At 46.7% G+C, this 13,706-nt stretch overlaps 1 protein-coding gene and 1 pseudogene across 2 annotated transcripts in view; one reads left to right on the top strand and one right to left on the bottom strand.

Moving 5' to 3' along the window:
- Positions 1-2,027, top strand: part of LOC123570365 (leukocyte immunoglobulin-like receptor subfamily A member 6) — a 32,643-nt gene extending 30,616 nt beyond the window's left edge. For both annotated transcript variants that reach the window (XM_065535963.1, XM_065535966.1), the window contains 2 exons: positions 1,145-1,195; positions 1,347-2,027. In XM_065535963.1, the coding sequence (XP_065392035.1) occupies positions 1,145-1,195; positions 1,347-1,483 (188 nt within the window). In that variant the 3' untranslated portion in view covers positions 1,484-2,027. The remainder of the gene's footprint in view (positions 1-1,144; positions 1,196-1,346) is intronic.
- A 9,964-nt stretch (positions 2,028-11,991) lies between these two features.
- Positions 11,992-12,894, bottom strand: LOC135968577 (protein LSM14 homolog A pseudogene; annotated as a pseudogene).
- Between the last annotated feature and the right edge of the window lie 812 nt (positions 12,895-13,706).

Here is a 13,706-nt window from a genome sequence, read left to right as displayed (position 1 = left end):
TCCTGGGCAGTTCATCCTGGCCTAGTCTCAATCCACCAAAGCCCCGAAGCTCAGCTCCCCTGCTGCTCTGCCTTCCCCTCCACCCCACAGACAAGCGGTCATTCCTCTCTGAAGAACAGGCTGAGACCTTGCTGGGACCTGCTTTCTGGAGCCTCTGATGCTCCCTGTCTGGGTCTCCACGCGCCTCCTTCCTGGCTCTTTTTCCTAGTGAGGAATCAGCTTCAGTGTCACCTCCAAGTGTGACCTTCACTGATGACACAGGTCAGCCCAGACCTGCCTGCTTCTCATCTACATCAAGTAATCAACCTACACCGTGCAGCTTAATTCCCTCTCTCTTTCACCGTCTCTGCACATACACGTGTGTCACACCGACATCTTATGTGACATTAAAACCTAGTTATCTGTATATGTATTCAGATAATATATACTCACACATAAATATAGATCTCTACCCATACATCTAAAACTATCCCTGTGACTGGTAACTTTCCACTATTGTGGTTTCAGATGTTTGTTCAGAAAGCAGAGAGAGTTTTTAGGGTACACCATATATATAAAATAGATTTCTATTTGTGTTTATGTTTTTCTGTGTATCACATTCTACCTGTTGCTGCCTATATGAATAATTAGCTACCTAAAGATTAAATGGAAGGTGAAACCCCAGGGGTAGTGGCTGAGCTGGAGTGAAAAGGAGGCAGCCCCAGACTTTCACTACTTTGTGCTCCTGAAATTCAGGAGCCTCTGAGGACCAACCCTTCATCCATGCAACCTGGGTCCTCCACTGATGGATCTGTGAAACTCTCATCCCGGGGGCAATCGGCTTATATGCTCCTGTGTCCCAGGCTGCACAGACGGCACACAGGGCTCAGTGACCTCTGTACTGGGGACCACTTTCCTTGCAGATCATGACTGTCAGGCTGTAGGAAAACTCTCCCCAAGATGACTCAGGAGCAATGTTTAAATTCATAGAACACGGGAAAACTGAACTAGTTCCATGAGGAGACTGGAGGGAACCCAGCTCCAGGAGAGGGAGGGTTTATTGAGAAACTCCGTGAAAGCCACGTCATGAGGCCTGGAAGAGTAAGAACGCAGAGCCCAGGGGAGAGGCTGGCTCAGGGCTCTCTCCCTCTGTTTTCATTCTCAGGAGGAGCTAAGACCCTCAGCCCATCACAAAACAAGTCAGACCCCAAGACTGGTGAGTGAGGAGATGCTCTCAGTTATGGGACTGGCACAGAGGGTCAGGGTCTGTCAACGGGAGATGGGGGGTGCCCTGGCTGGGTATCCAGGGGTGCCGGGTAATGTTGATCTGCCTTGACCTCTGAGATCTCTTCTTCTACCATCCCCAGCCTCACACCCACAGGATTACACAGTGGAGAATCTCATCCGCATGGGCATGGCTGGCTTGATCCTGGTGGTCCTCGGGATTCTGTTATTTGAGGTTCAGCACAACCAGAGAAGCCCCCAAGATGCAGCCAGCAGGTGAACAGCAGAGAGGACAATACACCATTCAGAGACATGGAGCCTCAGGGACAGATCTGATGATCCCAGGACATTCTGGAAGAAAATCTACAGCCTATGCTTTCTGGACTATCTGCCGATCATTCCTGAAGATAGGGATCAATGTTGAGGTATTCATTTCGCATGACGAAAATGACAACATCAAAGTCATAGGTAGTAGGGCTGACTTAGAAATCCAGTACATCCATGGTAGGACTGCAAATTACTTCAATTTGGGGAGAATATCAGAAGTACGTAACTAAAAAGAGACGCACAGCTATGAACATAAAGTACAGAACCTAGAGGAAAATGTGTTCGTATGGTGAAGTTCCATTCACAACAACATGGACAGGACTGGTGCTCATATTAGACACCAGCCATAAAGCCCAAATATACATCTGAAACAAAAGAAACAAGTGCGGTTCAATTCCACCATGGGATACTATGAGGACATGCAAAGGCACAGACGAAATCTACAAAGAGTAACGCAAACCAACCTTCGATCATGAGGTTGAGTAAAGAAACAAGAGTAGGCCGGGCGCGGTGGCTCACGCCTGTAATCCCAGCACTTTGGGAGGCCGAGGCGGGCGGATCACAAGGTCAGGAGATCGAGACCACGGTGAAACCCCGTCTCTACTAAAAAAAAAATACAAAAAATTAGCCGGGCGCGGTTGTGGGTGCCTGTAGTCCCAGCTACTCGGGAGGCTGAGGCAGGAGAATGGCGTGAACCCAGGAGGCGGAGCTTGCAGTGAGCCGAGATCGCGCCACTGCACTCCAGCCTGGGCGACAGAGCGAGACTCCGTCTCAAAAAAAAAAAAAAAGAAAAAAAAGAAACAAGAGTATAAAAAGAAGCCGTGCATGGCTATTTCAGCACATGAAGCTCAAAAGGAGGCAACATTTATTTTGTAGGGAGGCAAACTCAAAATAGACCCCATAAATAAAGGAAGTAGATAACTCTATGTAATCCAAAATAGTGGTTACATATCAGGAAATACCGGAAGGTTCTGTTCAACATGGAAATCACAAGGGTCGCTGGACACGGGCACTGGAACGCTGACTTTCATTTGGTGACCTACAATCCACTTCAAATTATTGGTCTATAGTACACTTTTGACTTGATAGAGAATAATCATATTTCTTGGGAGCATGTGGTAATCTGATTCATGCATGCAATGTGTAATGATCCAATAAAGGTTCCCAGGACACCCATCACCCCAAACATTTATATATACATATTTTTTTTTCAGACCGAGTCTTTCACTGTCACCCAGGCTGGAGTGCAGGGGCACGATCTTGGCTCACTGCAACCTATGCCTCCCAGGTTCAAGCGGTTCTCCTCTCTCAGCCTCCCGTGTAGCTAGGATTACAGGTGTGCACCAAAATGCCTGGCTAATTTTTGTATTTCTATTGGAGATGGGGTTTCACCATGTTGCCCAGGCTAGTCTCGAAATACAGACCTTAGGCGATCCACCCGCCTAGGCCTCCCAAGGTGCTGGGATTTCAGGTGTGAGCCACTGCACCTGGCAAACATTTATAATTTCTGTGTTGAGAACATTTCAAATCTTCACTTCTAGCTCATGTGGAATATACAATAATTTGTTGCTAACTGTGGTCACCCTACTGAGCTCTCGGGCCCAGGAACTTACTCCTTCTCTCCACCTGTATTTCTGCACCCATCCACCAACCTCTCTCCATCCCCCTCCTCCACACTCCTTTGTCAGCCCTCTGTTGACCACCATTCTACACTCTGCCATCACGAGGCCTAGTTTTGTAGCTCTCGCATGTGTGAGAACATGCAATGTTCCGCTTTCTGGGCCTGGCTTATTTCACTTTACCTAATGTCTTCCAGATTCATCTATGTTGCTGAACATGGTACAATTTCCTTCTTTTTTTGGCTGAATATTATTTCATTGTGTATGTAGACCACATGTTCCTTATCCATTCATTCATTGATGGACACAGGTTGATTCCGTATCTTGGCTATTGTGAATACTGCAGCAATAAACATGGCGATGCAGACACCTCTTTGCTATACTGATTTTCTTTCTTTTGGAAATATACCCAACTGTGCGATTACTGGATGGCGTGGTGGTTCTACTTTCAGTTTCTTGAGGAACCTCCACACTGTTTCCATATTGGCTGCACTAACAACGTTCCCACCAAGGTACAAGGGTTTCTTCTCTCCACATCCTTGACAGCATCTGTTAATTTTTGTCTTAGAGATAACAGCCATTTTAACCGGGGAATGGCATATCTCTGTTTTCTTACCTATCTATCTTTATTTGTCATGCCATCAGGGAGCTGAGATTGAAGTGCGGTGGTGAAAGCCACAGGCTGCACTGGCCACTAAATGGCAAACAAGGTGGCTCTTGATCTATCAGAGCAATGATCTCACAGGTTGACTTTTGTGTTTCATTCACAACATGACCCCAACCTGCCTGATGAGCCTCACCTGAGTCCAGGCAGACAATGAGCCACTACCCAGGTAAGAATGGGCCTCAGAAGAGGACACACCTTGTGCAGTACTACATGACATGCAATTGACATTTTTAAGTGGCCATATAACTTTCTGATTTTATTATGTTGAAACCACCGGAACTGGGATGAAGGACACCAACATGGCCCTGGGGTTATTTCAGACATGAGGTTCAACCCAATCAGGTGGTGGTTTAGGGATCTCACAGGGCTTGGTTCCAAATGTGACAATGCTCCATGTGCCTAGTCACCTCCTGGACTCCTCTGAAGTGGAAATCAGAGAAAGGCATTTGCATGGAGCTGCTGCTCATTCCAGATTCCATTCCTAGATGGGAACTTACATGATGCTTGACCTTGAAGAAAAGAACTGGGTGAAAAAGAACTCATGAATTAAATCCCATTTATAATAGCCACAAGCAATAAAAGACATGCTAATAAATTTATCCGACAAGGTAAAAACCTCTACAAAAAAATTATAAAGTTTTGATTTAAAAAAATTAAAGACAGGAAAAAACTGTAAAGATACCTCTTGTTCATACATTCAAAGAATAAATATTTATTAAAAGGACCATAGTACCCAGAGCAATCTACAGATTCACTGTAATTCCTGTCAACATACCAGTGTCATTCTTCACCAAAATATTAAAAAATTCTAAAATTCATATAGAGCCATAAAATACCCAAAATAGCCAACACAATTTAGAGAAAAAAGAACAAAGCTGGAGACATCACACTACCTGACTTCAAAATACACTACAAAGCTGTAGCAACCAAAACAGCAAGGCACTGGCTTAAAAACAAACACATAGACAATGGAATAGAGCAAAGAACCTAGAAATAAATCCAGAAATTGACAGCCAACTAATTATCAACAAACATGCCAAGAACATATATTGGGGAAAGGACAGTCTCTTCAATAAATGCTTCTGGCATAACTGGATATCCATATGCAGAGAAACAAAACGCAACCTCTGTCTCTCACGATATACAAAATCTACTCGAGACGGAATAAGACCTAAAGTAAGACCTGAAACTATGGAACTGTAGAAGAAAGCACAGAGGAAATGCTTCAAGACATTGGTCTAAGCAAACATTCTATCAATAAAACCTTAAAAGCATAGAAAACAAATGCAAAAGTAGACAAATGGGTATATCAAACTAAAAAGCTTCTGCAGAGCTCAGGGAACAACCAACAGTGTCATGACCTACAGAAGCAGGGAGAAACATTCGTTACCCATTCCTCTAACAAGGGTTTGATCATCAGAATATATGAGGAACTCAAACAGCTCAGAGGCTTTGATGGAGAAATGAAGAGAAGGTGCTGCTACACAGAGAAATAAAGAAGTCAGAAGGAGGAAGTTTGGGAGAAACAAACCACACTTTCCAGGTACTGGGAGGTTCTGCTTCTCTCTCTGACTCAGTTAACTGTCTTAAACACACCTCCTTCCGTCTCCTTCCCCCATGGTGTCATTGCTCCTGTGATGGCCCTGTTGGTTCCTCTTGCCAACCAAGTCACAGAATGGAAGAGCTTTCATTTCCTCAGCATCTTCCTCTTCACACACGATGGACAAATCCACACCATTCTATCCCAGAGCGCTTCTTATCATTGTCTCCTGTCCAACGCTACAGTTCAAGCTTAGCCGGTTTCCTCAGCTTAACACTTCATGGATTGTGGCAGCATAACTCCAATCCCTGCCTCTATCTCTGGGCAGGTTTCCCATTAATACTGCAGAAGCCCCCATTCTGTGCGATGAGACACAGTGACACACCAGAAACCCACTCCAGCCTGGCCCCTGGAGGATTTGAATTGAGATTGGAACTCTGCAGAGTTGCCAGGAACGTGGTTTCACACATCCTCCTGTAGGAAATCCATAACCACTATCACCAAGTGGTCATTTCCAGCATCTCGGGGTGTAGGGGACGCCGGCTGGTGGCAGATCATGTGGCAACTCTATGGAGATCTTATGAAGAACCTATGGAGGTCCTGTGAAGATCCTATGGAGATGCTATGGAGGTCCTATGGAGATCCTATGAAGATCCCAGGGAGGTCCCGTGGAGGTCCTATGGAGGCCCTGTGAAGATCCTATGGAGAACCTATGGAGGTCCTGTGGATGTCTTATGGAAATCCTATGGAGGTCCTGTGGAGGTCCTATGGAGAACTATGGAGGTCCTATGAAAGCCCTATGGAGATCCTATGGAGGTCCTGTTGAGATTCTGTGGAGGTCCTGTGGAAATCCTATTGAGATTCTAGGGAGGTCCCATGGAGGTCCTATGGAGAACCTATGGAGGTCCTGTGGAGGTCCTATGGAGAACCTATGGAGGTCCTATTAAAATCCTATGGAGGTCCCATAGAGGTCCTATTGAGATTCTGTGGAGGTCCTGTGGATAGGTCCTATTGAGATTCTATGGAGGTCCTGTGGATAGGTCCTATTGAGATTCTATGGAGGTCCTGTGGAGGTCCTATGGAGAACCTATGGAGGTCCTATGAAAGTCCTATAGAGATCCTATGGAGGTCCCATGGAGGTCCTATTGAGAGTCTATGGAGGTCCTGTGGAGGTCCTAGGAGAACCTGTGGAGGTCCTATGAAAGTCCTGTGGAGATCCTATGGAGGTCCCGTGGAGGTCCCATGGAGATTCTATAGAGGTCTTGCAGATCCTATGGAGATTCTAGCACTTTTCCATGCATTAGCTTAGGAAATAGACTTGGAGTTCCAGGATAGGAAGTCCAAGGCCAGCACTATGTTTTCTGAGGAAACTCAAAGTCAATAGTTTCATGTTCCAGAAGAAGCCCAAATCTTATATGGCTGCTAGGGACACATAAGCATCATCTTCACACACAATGAACAAACTTCACATGCTTCTTCACGCACTTCTTCCTCAGTAATGCAGAGACACAAGCAGAAAGAAAGTCGGTCAAGGAAAACAAAGCCTATGACTGGCAGCCAGCTAGGCAGACACACATACAACACAGACACACAAACACACAAACACACACACACACACACACAGTCAGTATCCTACAGATAAAACTGAGATGAAGACAGACGCCAGCAGACATGCAGAGTACTCCTCAGTACAAAGAAAAAAAATATTTTGTTCCTGCCCTGTGCATAGTGTTAGCATGTCTTGTGCTCTACAATCAAAAACTCTTTTCTCTCCAGATGTCTACAAGAAACTCCCTCTCAGCCCAGCTGTGCCCCCTAGTGACTAAGGTTGGAGAGAACGTGACCCTGTTCTGCAGCTCTGGAAGCTCATTTGACCTGTGCCTTCTAACCAGGAAGGGGAGGCCCCTGGACACTGGCTCACTGGGGTGCAGAGACACAGTGGGGCATTCAGGCCAGCTTCCCTCTGGGTCTTGGGGCTGGTGATGGGACCTGTAGATACTGCAGCTCTCTGCCAATGACTCTGCCTGTGAGTGCTCAGTCCTGAGTGACCCACTGCACTTGTTATGGGGGGAGCCCATGCCTGCTGCATGCCCTGCAAAACACTAAATCATGGAGCCATGTCTAAGGGACAGCCTGCTGGACACGTGGGGATTTTAGGGATCCTGGATGCCCAAGACCACGGGAACCCACCTCCTGCATCAGCATGACCCAGATGTGAGACATGGAGTCAAAGGAGATCATTTTGGACCTTTAAGATTGGACTTCCTCACTGAATTTGGGGCTAGCATGGGCCCTGTAGGCCCTTTGTTTTGGCCAAATTATCCCATTTGGAACAGTTGTATTTACCCAACACCTGTACCCCTATTGTATCTAAGAAGCAACTAGCTTGCTTTTGGTTTTACAGGCTCATAGGCGGAAGGGACGTGTTTGACTTGCAATTCACTTGCCTCAGCTTCCCAAAGTGCTGGGATTACAGGTGGGAGCCACCGAGCCCCGCCTTGATAGGTCACATTTTGATTATGCATCCGCAAATTGTTAAACAATGGGGTCATTTTCCCTATTTACCTATTGTGAAAAATGACACAAAACAACACACATTTTTTTTTATTTCATTTATATGAAATATCCAGAGTATGCAAATCCATAGAAACAGAAGGCGTGTTCCTGATTCTTAAGCTGAGGGACAAAGAGAATTTGGACGATGACTCAGGGGCTTTCTTTCTCAGGTCATGGAAATGATCTGGAATTAGATAGAGGTGGTGATTATTGCGCCAAAAAACACTGATTTCTACACCTTAAAATGGTGCGAATTCTATCCCATAAGTAAATAAACAAACAAATACTTAATCTATATTCAGGTCTCTGCCCAGGGTTTGGGAAGCTGGAGAGTTTCGCCACAGCCCTAACAGAGAGGAAAACTCAGTTCAGCTCCATCGTGGAAGCTTCTCCTGAGACCATCAGACACCTGAGCTCTAGGAGCAGCTGAGTAACCTGAATGCCAAGGAGGGGGGAGCATCATGACTGGTTCCACGGAGACAGAACTCATAAGGGTGGGAGGCTGCTGTACACACTGAGGAGGGACTTCAGCTAACAGTGAATGCGGGGAGTCAATGTTTTCTGCTTCCCCGGAGATCGAGACACACCTGGGCACCTAAGATAGAGGGGCACTGTGCATTCACCCGCAAGTTCTTTCCCATGGGTCTCAACTGAGCATTCACAAGACTGATTGGGAGAAAGATAGAGACCTCACATTGGTGATCAGACAGAAAGAGCTTCCACTGTGCATGGCCTGAAATCTCATTTCCCACACAGGTGCTTCTCTCACATGGAGGAAAAGACATAAGCCATTGGAAAAGGCTCAGATAATTCTGCCCACCTCAGATCCCAGGTAATGACTCATTGTGGCTGGAAGAAAGTGGATCATAAAATCCCTCTACCATAGGAGGAGTGTAGAGAACAATCCTGGACCGTGATCCTAGACAAATACCATTAGAGATATGCACATTTGGAATATTTGGAATATGGACAGAAAACCCCTCCCCACCAAACAAATCTACCCAGTAGAATGCAGCTGCCATGAGGAGCGGGGACAGAAACATGGAGACAGGCCCACCCTCAAGGCCCAAGCACACAGAAACTGCCCGAGACTGAGGCTGGAGGAGGACAGGAGAAACGTCTGCTCTCGACCAGGAGCCTCTCCTGAGAAGCAAGCAGGAGCACCCACAGCTGGGGTTAGGGGACCTAAGGATCCGCTGATGACTTGGTTAATGAGGTGAGCTTCAGCCGACTGTTTCAGCAGTCCCAGTGCATTCTGGAGGGCCCATGAGTGTCAAGGCCACGGAGCAAGAAAAAAAGGACACGCTGCCAGGCGCGGTGACTCACGCCTGTAATCCCAGCACTTTGGGAGGTCAAGGTGGGCAGATTACCTGAGGTCAGGAGTTCAAGACTAGCCTGGCCAATATGGCGAAATCCTGTCCCTACTGAAAATACAAAAATCAGCCAGGTGTGGTGGAAGGTGCCTGTAATCCCAGCTACTCAGGAGGCTGAGGCAGGAGAATCAGGGGACAGAGGTTGTAGTGAGCCAAGATCGCGCCACTGCACTCCAGCCTGGGCGACAGACTGAAATTCCATCTCAAAAAATTTTTTTAAAAAAAGGAATCAAAGAAAAAAAGGACATGCATGGAACCAACACCAGCGACTCCCTCTCACCAAGGACCAAGTAGCCACCACTATCGCTGACAGTCTCACCTCTGACCAGCAGCAGAGTGTTCTGGATGTGATGCCTTTGAGTGGACCAGCGAGTTATCTGGTGGCCGCTTGACAACATGATGCGCATTCAACCAGGAGGGGGCAGCAAATCCTCCTGACCGGGATGGATGCTGGCGCTGAGACAGGTTCCTCTGAGCTCACTGCCACTCTCCACCAGGAAGCGGAGTCTCCCACCTGTTAAATGGAGCATCTCATGACTTAATCTCAGATCGAGGGACCTACACGCACATGAAATCAGTGGGGCAATGAGAACAGGGCCACGTGATATCCTGGGGATGACCTGAGATAGGATGCGTGCCATGTAGTGGTTGGGTACTGCTGGGGCTGACAGAGCATCAGAATGGCCTCTTACAGTAGATGCAAGAAACGGTTTGTGGATGAGACTCTGCACTTTACGTGCTCTCTGATGGTGTAATAGACATAGATATAAAACAGGGATATAGATAGCTGTAGACAATATACATATTCATAAGAATGAACATAAATGATGCTATGTCTTTTTCTTTTAATATTTTTGTTCTTATTTATTTTTCTATAATGGGCTCTGCAAATGAAAATGCTATGTCTTTTCAGAGGTAGTACCTACGGGCTTAAAGGAAAGGAGCGTGTCATCAACAGCCCGCATCCCCACCCTTCCAGGTGACCCACTGGGGAAATAAGCACATCCTGGGCCTGCACCTTTAGGTGATTTGGGGTTAGATGATCTGCCTGGTGGGAAATTACCACCAGGAAAGAAAATAAGGGTTACCTTATGCCAAAAGTGATCACTTTGCCCTTTCCCTTTTCTTCTTTTTTTTTTTTTTGCTAACTTTAAAATGTTTATTTAAAAAAAAAAAATAGTTGCTTGGTATACAGCTGTACAAAGTTTTTAATGTTTCTTTGGCAATGGAATATAAAGGAATTTTACAACTATATAAAAAGTTACGTTTGCCTAAGAAACAGTATTTACCGTGTGTACATAGTTGACTGACAAAATTCTCTACCATCCAGCACCCTAATTAACTGACGAAATAAGCTACTTCATATGACAAGATTCCCCAAAAGAAAGGAGAAGAAAGATACACACACACATACCCTCCTTGGCTCAGAACAGTATCACGGCCCTATCTGCAGGCAACCTGCAATTACCACATACAATTCAGTGATTAAAAAAAAAAAAAAAAAAAAAAAAAAAAAAAAAAAAAAAAACTTTAGGTGATGAAACAATACTTATAAGTCCCACTGAATTACTGCTTTAGTTTAACTATACAGAAGAAATTACTTAACCTTCTGTTATTCCAAATATAGTTGATCCTCATTCTTAAGATAAGCCTTCCTCCCCCAAAAACTGACTGCATTTTATCTCTGAAATTAAACAGAAAAACAAAAAACAAAAACCCAGTGCTGGTGGCAAACGTACAACGAATTCACTTCTTCATTCTTCTCAAAGACTGAAATCAATTTCCGGGACCACGAAGAGCTAGAAATTCACCTATTTTCAGAGATTTGTTTGTAGACTATGCAGCAGCTTTGTTGTCTTTCTTTCAGAAAGCAGTACCATCAATTCAGACCTTTTAGGAGCCAAAAGCTGTGCTTTTCCTATATTCAAAATCTGCAAACTCCCAGTCCCCAGAACCTGCTCTGAATCCACCACGGTGAATCCACTGTGGTCAAGGTACCACCTCTGCCACAACCACGCCCTCTGCCACCACAGAAACCAAGACCTCCTCTGCCTCTGTATCCTCCACGGCCACGGTTTGGATAAAGTGGGATTCCAAATGTTTCAGCATTTAATCTTCCTTCAGCCCAGGTTGGTCTCTGTTCTCTATTGTCATCACAAGAAATATTATCAAAGAAGGATTTAGTTTGGTCATAATAGCACTTACGTCCAGGTGGATCTTCTTCTTCAGCATGTCCATCACTGTTCTGGGTATCAACTCCTGAGTCTCCTTTATCTTCACCATTTCCACGCTTCTCCCGTTTCTCAAGTTTATCTTCTTTTAATTTATTATGAAACTCTCTGACAATCTCTTCCTTGTTGAATTGTGCATTTGGACTTTCAAAGTCAAAGTCTTTCTCAAGTTTCATTGGCCCATCTCGCCGAATACCAAATCTTCCCCTGCCACCCCGATGACCCCCACGCCCTCTTCTTGGCGCTGAAGGAGCACCTGGAGCTACTTGTCTCTTGTTATCATTTCTGAGTTGCTCATTTTCTGGCCTTGGAACCTTGTGTGCTTCAGCTCACCTGTGCTCCTGATTCTCTATTGCTTTTTGGCTGGTGGATGGCACAGGCCTGGTTGACACAGGACTCCTTCTCCCAACAGGTGCTGGAGCAGGTAAGCAGGCCCAGGCGGTCTGCACTGCTTGTTCCATGGTTGGGCTTTTTCTCAAAGGGTCGAACTGAGCGCTTGAACAACCCTGAGATAATTGTGTTTTTAGAGATCTTGTATCCTGTGTAAAGAAAGAACCAACCGCACTACTTTGGGGCAAGGTACCACTGTTTGATATTTCTATTCCAAAGGAGGTCAAAGAGCTTCCAGCAACACCAACAGCACCAAATGCTGCCCCACTAAGGAACGTGGACTGAACTGGCTGGATATGGGCATCCTGCCGAAAGGCCCGTAAGAACCCACGGACTGGAATGAAGAAGTCGATGAGCCTAGTGAGAACTGCACGATAGCTGGGTCTTCAGGCAAAGAACACCGTGGTTTCGGTGGCTCGCAAACAGTGAGAGGTCTTTCATGTCACTCCCACGGAATACAACGGAGTCAAAGACTCCATCTTGTGGCGGTACTGGACCATCTGGCGGTCTGTCTTCTGGACCAAAGGACCGAACTTTGGCGAGGGCTGCGGGGGAGTGTTCGGTGTCATGGTGTAGAGGATGCCCTCGTAGTGGATCTCCACCTTGGACTGAGGCTGATGCTTGCTGATGTTAAGGGTGCTCCCGCTCAATGGCGCCGGGGCCGCCGCTGCTCCTGCCCGCTCGCAGAGACAGATCCCACACCGCTGCCGCCCGCTCCTCACGCCCGCTGAGCACGCCAGCTCCTCCTTCGCCTCAGACCCAACATGGCGGCGGCGCCCGCAGCTCCTCCTTCGCCTCAGACCCAACATGGCGGCGGCGCCCGCACGCCGCCTCCCGCACGCCGCCTCCGCACGCCGCCTCCTACCTCGCTTCAGACCCAACATGGCAGCGGCGCCCGCTCCGGGCAGCTCCCCCAGCCTCCCGCCCTCAAGCCCCTTTGCCCTTTTCTTTCTTCCGCTCACTGCAACCTCTGCTTCCCGGATTCAAGTGATTCTCCTGCCTCGACCTCCAGAGTAGCTGGGATTACAGGCGTGTGTCAGGATGCCTGGCTAATTTGTTGTTGTTGTTGTTGTTGTTTTTTCTGAGGAGAGATAAGGTTTCACCATGTTGGCCAGGCCGGTCTCAAGTGATCCACCCTCCTCGGCCTCCCAAAGTGCTGAGATTACAGGCGTGGCCACCGCCCCCGGCCAACTGTACCCTCTTCTTTTTATTTTCTTTATCACAGTAGAACAGCCGGTAGGGAGAATTATGGGCAGCGTAGATCACTCACTGGGCACTGACGGAGGCTCCGCAGTGGACACAACCATGATGGGTGTCATGGGTTGCATTGTAACCCCAAAAGGACATGTTGGCACCTTAACCCCCTTACCTGTGAGTGTGAACTCATGCAGAAACAGGGTCCTTAGAGATGTGATTAGGTAAATAAAGATGCAGTCATGCTGGAAGAGGACAGGATCTGAATCCAGTATCACTCGCATCCTAATAAGACAAGGATGAGACAAGACGCGCAGGTAAGACTGCCATGTGGTGATGGATTTATATTTACCATCAAAGCTGAATCATTAGGGGTCGTTACACATTGAAATATGTTTCTGTTCTCTTCTATTAGAACTCCTAGCATAGTAAATAGAAGTAAATATATTGGCCGGGCACGGTGGCCCATGCCTGAAATCCCAGCAGTTTGGGAGGCTGAGGCGGGGGGATCACTTGAGGCCAGGAGTTGGAGATTGGCATGGTCAACGTGGCAAAACCTCATCTCTACTAAAAATACAAAAATTAGCCAGGCGTGGTGGCAGGCGC

The sequence above is a fragment of the Macaca fascicularis genome, chromosome 19 (genome assembly GCF_037993035.2).
Source record: "Macaca fascicularis isolate 582-1 chromosome 19, T2T-MFA8v1.1".
NCBI classification, from domain to species: Eukaryota; Metazoa; Chordata; class Mammalia; order Primates; family Cercopithecidae; genus Macaca; species Macaca fascicularis.
Note: the sequence above shows the minus strand (reverse complement) of the source record. Positions and strands in the feature narration are given on the sequence as shown.